This window comes from Oncorhynchus nerka, linkage group LG8 (genome assembly GCF_034236695.1).
Source record: "Oncorhynchus nerka isolate Pitt River linkage group LG8, Oner_Uvic_2.0, whole genome shotgun sequence".
NCBI lineage: Eukaryota > Metazoa > Chordata > Actinopteri > Salmoniformes > Salmonidae > Oncorhynchus > Oncorhynchus nerka.
In genome coordinates, this window is record NC_088403.1 from 11576653 (window position 1) to 11589152 (window position 12500).

A 12500-nucleotide genomic window follows, 5' to 3' on the forward strand; every position below is an offset into this window, starting at 1 on the left:
CAGAAGTACGAGATGGGGGGGAGGAGGGGGGTAGGTTGACCTCAGGTCTCCTTACTGGAAGCCAGAGGTAGGGGGAAGGGGTAGAGGGTAGGGGGTAGGTTGACCTCAGGTCTCCCCACTGGAAGCCAGAGGTAGGGGGAGGGGGTAGGGGGTAGGTTGACCTCAGGTCTCCTCACTGGAAGCCAGAGGTAGGGGGGATGGGTAATGTAGTCTTGACTCTTGGTTGACAGTGTTGGGGGATGGGTAATGTAGTCTTGACTCTTGGTTGACGGTGTTGGGGGATGGGGAATGTAGTCTTGACTCTTGGTTGACAGTGTTGGGGGACGGGTAATGTAGTCTTGACTCTTGGTTGACTGTGTTGGGGGATGGGTAATGTAGTCTTGACTCTTGTTTGACAGTGTTGGGGGATGGGTAATTTAGTCTTGACTCTTGTTTGACAGTGTTGGGGGATGGGTAATGTAGTCTTTAGAAACCCACATTCATTTTCTGTATGCACATGTCCTAATGAACATGACCAGGTAGCATTTTCATGTTCTGTTGCAAAACGTTTTGCTACGGTGTGCCCTACTAAACACATCCCTGTAGTATAATGCTGTCTATCTATCTTAACACTCTCAAATGCTAATATTTACCCAAAGGTCAAACGGTGACCTTCTCTATCTGTATACAACCATACAGGAATTTATCTTAAAGACCTTATCTTAAAGAGCTGACACGCTCTAGGTGTGTGGGTATGTGTGTCTGTAAACGATTAGACGAGACGATCGATACCTTCCTCTTTATTACTGCTATAAACTGTTTTATAGACAGACAGGACGGGAACAGGGAAAGAAGGGAGGGGGGTCTGTCTCCAGCTGGGAGTTCAACCTTCCTCCACTGAAAGGAGTGGTGTCTGTCTCCAGCTAGGAGTTCAACCTTCCTCCACTGAAAGGAGTGGTGTCTGTCTCCAGCTGGGAGTTCAACCTTCCTCCACTGAAAGTAGTGGTGTCTGTCTCCAGCTGGGAGTTCAACCTTCCTCCACTGAAAGGAGTGGTGTCTGTCTCCAGCTGGGAGTTCAACCTTCCTCCACTGAAGGGAGTGGTGTCTGTCTCCAGCTGGGAGTTCAACCTTCCTCAACTGAAAGGAGTGGTGTCTGTCTCCAGCTGGGAGTTCAACCTTCCTCAACTGAAAGGAGGGGTGTCTGTCTCCAGCTAGGAGTTAAACCTTCCTCAACTGAAAGGAGTGGTGTCTGTCTCCAGCTGGGAGTTCAACCTTCCTCAACTGAAAGGAGTGGTGTCTGTCTCCAGCTAGGAGTTAAACCTTCCTCCACTGAAAGGAGTGGTGTCTGTCTCCAGCTAGGAGTTAAACCTTCCTCAACTGAAAGGAGGGGTGTCTGTCTCCAGCTGGGAGTTTAACCTTCCTCCACTGCTTTTCAAATACAGTACGCTGACTAGTTCTATCTATATTGCTCTGTTTATTAATGTAAATCTCTTTTCTATTCGTCTTTAAAGGATATGGTTTGCTTGTGAGATAAGATAAGAGAAACCTGTTGTAATTCATAATCACTACCACCAGGGGGCATGAACAAGCCTTTACTCTCATGGTTTATTATCTCAGTAACAAAAATCTATATTTAGACTATATTCTAGATAATGTTGTCAGAGCTACTTTCTTATGGTATGTGTGAGCCCTTGTTAGTTTGTCATGAACACAAAGATGCAGACACAGTAACTGGCCCACGTCTGCCCTGTTGGGCTCTAAAGACGGGCCAGTTGTTGGTAAACGACTGGTGGAAACACAGAGGGACTGTTTCCATGACACTGTTCTGACGGACGGGAAGCACTGTGTGTTTGAGACTTTGGTCCGGCGTGGTCTGGTTTAGAGGAGGCGTGGTCTGGTTCGGGGGAGGCGCGGTCTGGTTCGGGGGAGGCGCGGTCTGGTTCGGGGGAGGCGTGGTCTGGTTCGGGAGGCGTGGTCTGGTTCAGGGGAGGCGTGGTCTGGTTCAGGGGAGGCGTGGTCTGGTTTAGGGGAGGCGTGGTCTGGATTAGAGGAGAAGTGGTCTGGATTAGAGGAGGCGTGGTCTGGATTAGAGGAGGTGTGGTCTGGTTTAGAGGAGGTGTGGTCTGGTTTAGAGGAGGCGTGGTCTGGTTTAGGGGAGGTGTTTGGCTGGAGTAGGGGAGGCATGGTCTGGTTTAGGGGAGGTGTTTGGCTGGAGATAGGGGAGGTGTTTGGCTGGAGTAGGGGAGGTGTTTGGCTGGAGTAGGGGAGGTGTTTGGCTGGAGTAGGGGAGGTGTTTGGCTGGAGTAGGGGAGGTGTTTGGCTGGAGTAGGGGAGGTGTTTGGCTGGAGTAGGGGAGGTGTTTGGCTGGAGTAGAGGAGGTGTTTGGCTGGAGTAGGGGAGGTGTTTGGCTGGTTTAGGGGAGGCGTTTGGCTGGAGTAGGGGAGGCGTTTGGCTGGAGTAGGGGAGGCGTTTGGCTGGAGTAGGGGAGGCGTTTGGCTGGAGTAGGGGAGGCGTTTGGCTGGAGTAGGGGAGGCGTTTGGCTGGAGTAGGGGAGGCGTTTGGCTGGAGTAGGGGAGGTGTTTGGCTGGAGTAGGCCGTCATTGTAAAATAAGAATTAGCTCTTAACGGACTTGCCTAGTTAAATAAAGGTTAAACTATTTTTTTTAAACATTCTGACTGTGAGCTCAACCCTCTATATGAGCGGACGGGGTTGAATGGGGGGCAGGGTGACAATGTTTTGTTCTCTTTCTTGAAGGAGTGAGGGAAGACAGAGGGGTCTAGAGGGGAAAGGTCATGGACTGTAGCAGCCAGGTGAAACAGCTCCCGTTTCAGTAGTCTTGACTATGATGGATCACTTGGAGGGTTTCTCTCCTCTCTGTGCAGGTCACAGACCATTACAGACAGGAAACAATGACATCATGTTATTCTATGTTCTATGTGACTATGATGTTTTTAGGATTGGACTTCCACCTGCAGCTCTTTGGGTGAGTGAAATAACACCAGTGTTTCCCCTATACTAATTTAGCAGTGGCGGGCCGTCGCTTCTATATCGTTGCCGCCGACCGGAAAGATATGATTAAAAAAACATGTTTGTTTAAAGTGTGTAGAAAAGATAAATGGGCTATATATGTTTTAATAAAGTTCATATTTGAGAATTAACAATCACCATAATAAAACCTAGACAGTCATGGAGAATCTACCATTTAAAATAATGTCATGGCATGGGACCCCCATTGATTTAGTTACTGTGTTTGAGTCACTCAGATAGCATACAATGTGTACAATTGCAATAAATTAGCTTTAAAACTGAAGTTGTTCTCTCAGCCCCATGCTAAAATGTGTAGAATTGCAGGAAATTAGCTTTAAAACAGCACATCTTGTCTCCGCGGCCAAGAGGACGGCCTCTGCAATTTTCAGTCAGAAGCTGCGCCATTGACCACACCCACTGGCCACACCCACGGCCACACCCACTGGCCACACCTACTGGCCACACCCACTGGCCCACTCCAATGCTAATTTGCCACAACTGCAAACACTGAAAACTATATTATATAAACGTCTCTTTCGAACAAAGTTGTGTGCCAGTCAGCTAGTCAACCAGTCAACCAGTCAGCCAGTCAGCTAGTCAACCAGTCAGCCAGTCAGCTAGTCAACCAGTCAGCTAGTCAACCAGTCAGCCAGTCAGCTAGTCAACCAGTCAGCCAGTCAGCTAGTCAACCAGTCAGCCAGTCAGCTAGTCAACCAGTCAGCTAGTCAACCAGTCAGCCAGTCAGCTAGTCAACCAGTCAGCCAGTCAGCTAGTCAGCCAGTCAGCTAGTCAACCAGTCAGCTAGTCAACCAGTCAGCCAGTCAGCTAGTCAGCCAGTCAGCTAGTCAACCAGTCAGCCAGTCAACCAGTCAGCTAGTCAACCAGTCAGCCAGTCAGCTAGTCAACCAGTCAGCCAGTCAGCTAGTCAACCAGTCAGCCAGTCAGCTAGTCAACCAGTCAGCTAGTCAACCAGTCAGCCATTCAGCTAGTCAACCAGTCAGCTAGTCAACCAGTCAGCTAGTCAACCAGTCAGCCAGTCCACTAATCAACCAGTCAGTCAGTCAGCTAGTCAGCCAGTCAACTAGTCAACCAGTCAGCCAGTCAACTAATCAACCAGTCAGTCAGTCAGCTAGTCAGTCAGTCAGCTAGTCAACCAGTCAGCCAGTCAGCTAATCAACCAGTCAGCCAGTCAGCTAATCAACCAGTCAGCTAGTCAGCCAGTCAACCAGTCAGCTAGTCAACCAGTCAGTCAGCTAGTCAGCCAGTCAGCCAGCTAGTCAACCAGTCAGCTAGTCAACCAGTCAGTCAGTCAGCTAGTCAACCAGCCAGCTAGTCAGTCAGCCAGTCAATCAGGGGTTAAGAAGCAGGCCAGGAACAAACATAGAAACAAACCAACTCAACAAATCACAATCTAGTCGGACTTCAATCTGACTTCCTGTGCTGCAGTACTCACCAGTCTAATAAACTGCACATGTAGGAGGAGGGGACAGACAAAGAAAGACAAACGGCACCAGCAAGAGGGGAGAAAGTCAACTGAAAACATGACGGCACTGATGGCACAGTCAGAAACTGACAGAGAGAGAGAGAGAGAGAGAGAGCGAGAGAGGAGAGAGAGACAGAGACAGACAGACAAATAGAGAGTGAGAGAAAGAGAGAGAGAGAGAGAAACAGACAGACAGACGACAGACAGACAGACAGACAAATAGAGAGTGAGAGAAAGAGAGAGAGAGAGACAGACAGACAAATAGAGAGAGAGACAGAGACAGACAGACAGACAGACAGACAGACACAGACAGACAGACAGACAGACAGACAGACAGACAGACGTCTGACAGACAGACAGACAGACAGACAGACAGACAGACAGACAGACAGACACTCATACAATGATCCAGAAAAGGGTAGAGAAAGATAAAAGGAGACAAAATAAGTATGTACAAGATGGCAAAAAGTGTTCTGATTGGACCTAAATCAAAACGGTTACCTTGATTTCTCTTTGTTCAACAGACTTCTCCCATATCTGTTGGTCATAAGCGCCAATCTGCCAGAGACAAAGAACAACACATTCATTAGTACATTTCCCTAACAATATTCAACAATACATTTACACATTAGGATAAATATATATTAATCCCAGGACTCCCTGGAAAACAGTTGCAAATTGTTACTGAGTGAACTATTGAAGCATTGATTCAACCCAGGAGCTTCGGAGACCAGTTTAGGTTGTGGTTCAGCTGCAGTTCATCCAACTTCCTCTGTCATCATATCAGTCATGTCACAACCACTGAGCCAACCATCCTACAACCATGTTGCTGTCAGTTGACCCAACCAACATCCATGTTGCTGTCAGTTGATATAACCAATATCCATGTTGCTGTCAGTTGACCCAACCAACATCCATGTTGCTGTCAGTTGATATAACCAACATCCATGTTGCTGTCAGTTGATATAACCAATATCCATGTTGCTGTCAGTTGATATAACCAACATCCATGTTGCTGTCAGTTGATATAACCAACATCCATGTTGCTGTCAGTTGACCCAACCAATATCCATGTTGCTGTCAGTTGACATAACCAACATCCATGTTGCTGTCAGTTGATATAACCAATATCCATGTTGCTGTCAGTTGACCCAACCAACATCCATGTTGCTGTCAGTTGATATAACCAACATCCATGTTGCTGTCAGTTGATATAACCAACATCCATGTTGCTGTCAGTTGATATAACCAACATCCATGTTGCTGTCAGTTGATATAACCAACATCCATGTTGCTGTCAGTTGATATAACCAACATCCATGTTGCTGTCAGTTGACCCAACAATGAACCACAACACTGTCAGGTGACCCAACCATGAACCACAACACTGTCAGTTGACCCAACCATGAACCACAACACTGTCAGTTGACCCAACAATGAACCACAACACTGTCAGGTGACCCAACCATGAACCACAACACTGTCAGTTGACCCAACCATGAACCACAACACTGTCAGTTGACCCAACAATGAACCACAACACTGTCAGGTGACCCAACCATGAACCACAACACTGTCAGTTGACCCAACCATGAACCACAACACTGTCAGGTGACCCAACCATGAACCACAACACTGTCAGTTGACCCAACCATGAACCACAACACTGTCAGGTGACCCAACCATGAACCACAACACTGTCAGGTGACCCAACCATGAACCACAACACTGTCAGTTGACCCAACAATGAACCACAACACTGTCAGTTGACCCAACAATGAACCACAACACTGTCAGTTGACCCAACAATGAACCACAACACTGTCAGTTGACCCAACCATGAACCACAACACTGTCAGGTGACCCAACCATGAACCACAACACTGTCAGGTGACCCAACCATGAACCACAACACTGTCAGGTTCAGCCATCCTTAGAGATCACAGAGGTTGATACTAGCCTGGGAAACAGTGTGTGTCCATCATGTGGGAGGCCGTGCAAGGTGAACGAGCTCAACAATAGCACAGCTCTGAAACGGTGTGTGTGTTTGCTGGGTCTAATCTGTGTTCATTATGTATGATCTGAGGCCTGGGTAGTGGTATTGACTGGATGGGCAACTAGGCTTCAGAACCCCCCTCCACTGCCCCTAACCCACTCTTCAACCCTGCTAATGATTGTGCTGTGTGTGTGTGTGTGTGTGTGTGTGTTTGTGCATGCTCACTGCGCACAGTTTCATATGAAAACTCAGCGTATCAAATCCCTATTCACTCCACTGTCCTTTATAAAAGGACTATCATACACAATGAAACCTTGTAGCAGAAACCTGTGGACCAGACAGGATAGATGACACAATCACACTAATTAAACATGCAGCACGTGAGAGACAGAGGGGGGGTGAGAGGAGGAGAAAGAGAGAGGGGGGGGGAAAGAGAGAGAGAGAGAGGGGGAGAGAGAGGGGGAGAAAGAGAGACAGAGGGGGGTGAGAGGGGGAGAAAGAGAGAGGGGGAGAAAGAGAGAGAGGGGAGAGAGAGGGGGAGAAAGAGAGACAGAGGGGGTGAGAGGGGGAGAAAGAGAGAGCGAGAGAGAGAGGGGGAGAAAGAGAGACAGAGGGGGGGTGAGAGGGGGAGAAAGAGAGAGCGAGAGAAAAAACAAACACCATTGCAAATACAACCTATATTTATTTTCCCTTTTGTACTTTAACTATTTGTACATTGTTACAACACTGTATATATATATATATATATATATAAATAATATGACATTTGTAATGTCTTTATTCTTTTGGAACTTCTGTGAGTGTAATGTTTACTGTTCATTTTTTATTGTTTATTTAACTTTGTTTATTATCTACTTCACTTGCTTTGGCGATGTTTACATATGTTTCCCATGTCAATAAAGCCATTTGAAATGAATTGAGAGAGAAAGACAGAGAGATAAAGAGAGAGACAGAGAAACCACTGCACCACAGCAGAACCTGAGACAGAGCTGCATTTCCTGACAAAATGTCAACAATATAAAATAATTAGAGAGTGTCATTTCCCCAAATTTGAAACCCTTATTGAAGGTTTCAAAGACCTCTCTGATGAGAATAGGCTACCTGTCCTGTTGGGGGAGGACACAGAGAGCTGTGGGTTGGCAACGCACTACATTGAAGACCTCTCTGATGAGAATAGGCTACCTGTCCTGTTGGGGGAGGACACAGAGAGCTGTGGCTTGGCAGCGCACTACATTGAAGACCTCTCTGATGAGAATAGGCTACCTGTCCTGTTGGGGGAGGACACAGAGAGCTGTGGGTTGGCAACGCACTACATTGAAGACCTCTCTGATGAGAATAGGCTACCTGTCCTGTTGGGGGAGGACACAGAGAGCTGTGGATTGGCAGCGCACTACATTGAAGACCTCTCTGATGAGAATAGGCTACCTGTCCTGTTGGGGGAGGACACAGAGAGCTGTGGGTTGGCAACGCACTACATTGAAGACCTCTCTGATGAGAATAGGCTACCTGTCCTGTTGGGGGAGGAGGCAGAGAGCTGTGGGTTGGCAACGCACTACATTGAAGACCTCTCTGATGAGAATAGGCTACCTGTCCTGTTGGGGGAGGACGCAGAGAGCTGTGGGTTGGCAACGCACTACATTGAAGACCTCTCTGATGAGGATAGGCTACCTGTCCTGTTGGGGGAGGACACAGAGAGCTGTGGGTTGGCAACGCACTACATTGAAGACCTCTCTGATGAGGATAGGCTACCTGTCCTGTTGGGGGAGGACACAGAGAGCTGTGGGTTGGCAACGCACTACATTGAAGACCTCTCTGATGAGAATAGGCTACCTGTCCTGTTGGGGGAGGACACAGAGAGCTGTGGGTTGGCAGCGCACTACATTGAAGACCTCTCTGATGAGAATAGGCTACCTGTCCTGTTGGGGGAGGACACAGAGAGCTGTGGGTTGGCAGCGCACTACATTGAAGACCTCTCTGATGAGAATAGGCTACCTGTCCTGTTGGGGGAGGACACAGAGAGCTGTGGGTTGGCAACGCACTACATTGAAGACCTCTCTGATGAGGATAGGCTACCTGTCCTGTTGGGGGAGGACGCAGAGAGCTGTGGGTTGGCAACGCACTACATTGAAGACCTCTCTGATGAGAATAGGCTACCTGTCCTGTTGGGGGAGGACACAGAGAGCTGTGGGTTGGCAACGCACTACATTGAAGACCTCTCTGATGAGAATAGGCTACCTGTCCTGTTGGGGAGGACAGGACACAGAGAGCTGTGAGAATAGGCTACCTGTCCTGTTGGGGAGGACACAGAGAGCTGTGGGTTGGCACTACATTGAAGACCTCTCTGATGAGAATAGGCTACCTGTCCTGTTGGGGGACACAGAGAGCTGTGGGTTGGCAACGCACTACATTGAAGACCTCTCTGATGAGAATAGGCTACCTGTCCTGTTGGGGGAGGACACAGAGAGCTGTGGCTTGGCAGCGCACTACATTGAAGACCTCTCTGATGAGAATAGGCTACCTGTCCTGTTGGGGGAGGACACAGAGAGCTGTGGGTTGGCAACGCACTACATTGAAGACCTCTCTGATGAGAATAGGCTACCTGTCCTGTTGGGGGAGGAGGCAGAGAGCTGTGGGTTGGCAACGCACTACATTGAAGACCTCTCTGATGAGAATAGGCTACCTGTCCTGTTGGGGAGGACGCAGAGACTGTGGGTTGGCAACGCACTACATTGAAGACCTCTCTGATGAGGATAGGCTACCTGTCCTGTTGGGGGAGGACACAGAGAGCTGTGGGTTGGCAACGTGGGTTGGCACTACATTGAAGACCTCTCTGATGAGGATAGGCTACCTGTCCTGTTGGGGGAGGACACAGAGAGCTGTGGGTTGGCAACGCACTACATTGAAGACCTCTCTGATGAGAATAGGCTACCTGTCCTGTTGGGGGAGGACACAGAGAGCTGTGGGTTGGCAGCGCACTACATTGAAGACCTCTCTGATGAGAATAGGCTACCTGTCCTGTTGGGGGAGGACACAGAGAGCTGTGGGTTGGCAGCGCACTACATTGAAGACCTCTCTGATGAGAATAGGCTACCTGTCCTGTTGGGGGAGGACACAGAGAGCTGTGGGTTGGCAACGCACTACATTGAAGACCTCTCTGATGAGGATAGGCTACCTGTCCTGTTGGGGGAGGACGCAGAGAGCTGTGGGTTGGCAAGGCGCACTACATTGAAGACCTCTCTGATGAGAATAGGCTACCTGTCCTGTTGGGGGAGGACACAGAGAGCTGTGGGTTGGCAACGCACTACATTGAAGACCTCCTGATGAGAATAGGCTACCTGTCCTGTTGGGGAGGACACAGAGAGCTGTGGGTTGGCAGCGCACTACATTGAAGACCTCTCTGATGAGAATAGGCTACCTGTCCTGTTGGGGGAGGACACAGAGAGCTGTGGGTTGGCAACGCACTACATTGAAGACCTCTCTGATGAGGATAGGCTACCTGTCCTGTTGGGGGAGGACGCAGAGAGCTGTGGGTTGGCAACGCACTACATTGAAGACCTCTCTGATGAGAATAGGCTACCTGTCCTGTTGGGGGAGGACACAGAGAGCTGTGGGTTGGCAACGCACTACATTGAAGACCTCTCTGATGAGAATAGGCTACCTGTCCTGTTGGGGGAGGACACAGAGAGCTGTGGGTTGGCAACGCACTACATTGAAGACCTCTCTGATGAGGATAGGCTACCTGTCCTGTTGGGGGAGGACACAGAGAGCTGTGGGTTGACAGCACACTACATTGAAGACCTCTCTGATGAGGATAGGCTACCTGTCCTGTTGGGGGAGGACACAGAGAGCTGTGGGTTGGCAACGCACTACATTGAAGACCTCTCTGATGAGGATAGGCTACCTGTCCTGTTGGGGGAGGACACAGAGAGCTGTGGGTTGGCAACGCACTACATTGAAGTGCTTGATTATTATTTTAATTATGCTTACAATGTAAATCTACAAAGTACGCTTTGGCAATATGTACATTGACATGTCATGCCAATAAAGCAAAATGAATTATATTTAATTGAGAGAGTGAGGGGCGGTGAGAGGGGGAGAGAAAGCGAGAGATAGAAAGAAAGATAGAGATAGGGAAGAAAGAGAGAGATTGAGAGACAGAGAGAGAGAGAGAGAGAGAGAGAGAACAGTACTCAGTGCTTCCCTGTTCCCACCACAACTATAACCTTTTTATTTAACTGTGACTCCTCTCTGACTCCTCAATGTTTAAACCTGTTGGTCGTCTGGTCTGTTTCTCCTCAATGTTTAAACCTGTTGGTCGTCTGGTCTGTGACTCCTCTCTGTCTCCTCAATGTTTAAACCTGTTGGTCGTCTGGTCTGTTTCTCCTCAATGTTTAAACCTGTTGGTCGTCTGGTCTGTGACTCCTCAATGTTTAAACCTGTTGGTCGTCTGGTCTGTTTCTCCTCAATGTTTAAACCTGTTGGTCGTCTGGTCTGTTTCTCCTCAATGTTTAAACCTGTTGGTCGTCTGGTCTGTTTCTCCTCAATGTTTAAACCTGTTGGTCGTCTGGTCTGTTTCTCCTCAATGTTTAAACCTGTTGGTCGTCTGGTCTGTGACTCCTCAATGTTTAAACCTGTTGGTCGTCTGGTCTGTTTCTCCTCAATGTTTAAACCTGTTGGTCGTCTGGTCTGTTTCTCCTCAATGTTTAAACCTGTTGGTCGTCTGGACTGTGACTCCTCTCTGTCTCCTCAATGTTTAAACCTGTTGGTCGTCTGGACTGTGACTCCTCTCTGTCTCCTCAATGTTTAAACCTGTTGGTCGTCTGGACTGTGACTCCTCTCTGTCTCCTCAATGTTTAAACCTGTTGGTCGTCTGGACTGTGACTCCTCTCTGTCTCCTCAATGTTTAAACCTGTTGGTCGTCTGGTCTGTGACTCCTCTCTGTCTCCTCAATGTTTAAACCTGTTGGTCGTCTGGTCTGTGACTCCTCTCTGTCTCCTCAATGTTTAAACCTGTTGGTCGTCTGGTCTGTGACTCCTCAATGTTTAAACCTGTTGGTCGTCTGGTCTGTTTCTCCTCAATGTTTAAACCTGTTGGTCGTCTGGTCTGTGACTCCTCAATGTTTAAACCTGTTGGTCGTCTGGTCTGTGACTCCTCAATGTTTAAACCTGTTGGTCGTCTGGTCTGTGACTCCTCTCTGTCTCCTCAATGTTTAAACCTGTTGGTCGTCTGGTCTGTGACTCCTCAATGTTTAAACCTGTTGGTCGTCTGGTCTGTTTCTCCTCAATGTTTAAACCTGTTGGTCGTCTGGTCTGTGACTCCTCAATGTTTAAACCTGTTGGTCGTCTGGTCTGTGACTCCTCTCTGTCTCCTCAATGTTTAAACCTGTTGGTCGTCTGGTCTGTGACTCCTCTCTGTCTCCTCAATGTTTAAACCTGTTGGTCGTCTGGTCTGTGACTCCTCTCTGTCTCCTCAATGTTTAAACCTGTTGGTCGTCTGGTCTGTGACTCCTCTCTGTCTCCTCAATGTTTAAACCTGTTGGTCGTCTGGTCTGTGACTCCTCTCTGTCTCCTCAATGTTTAAACCTGTTGGTCGTCTGGTCTGTGACTCCTCTCTGTCTCCTCAATGTTTAAACCTGTTGGTCGTCTGGTCTGTGACTCCTCAATGTTTAAACCTGTTGGTCGTCTGGTCTGTTTCTCCTCAATGTTTAAACCTGTTGGTCGTCTGGTCTGTGACTCCTCAATGTTTAAACCTGTTGGTCGTCTGGTCTGTTTCTCCTCAATGTTTAAACCTGTTGGTCGTCTGGACTGTGACTCCTCTCTGTCTCCTCAATGTTTCTACCTGTTGGTCGTCTGGTCTGTTTCTCCTCAATGTTTAAACCTGTTGGTCGTCTGGTCTGTGACTCCTCTCTGTCTCCTCAATGTTTAAACCTGTTGGTCGTCTGGTCTGTGACTCCTCTCTGTCTCCTCAATGTTTAAACCTGTTGGTCGTCTGGTCTGTGACTCCTCAATGTTTAA

At 48.3% G+C, this 12500-nt stretch overlaps 1 protein-coding gene across 1 annotated transcript in view; it reads right to left on the reverse strand.

The window, feature by feature from the left end:
* LOC115126615 (protein PHTF2-like) overlaps positions 1-12500 on the reverse strand; it is a 127205-nt gene that overhangs the window by 22356 nt on the left and 92349 nt on the right. The window contains exon 3 of the mRNA XM_065022088.1: positions 4992-5048. Coding sequence (XP_064878160.1) covers positions 4992-5048 — 57 coding nt within the window. The remainder of the gene's footprint in view (positions 1-4991; positions 5049-12500) is intronic.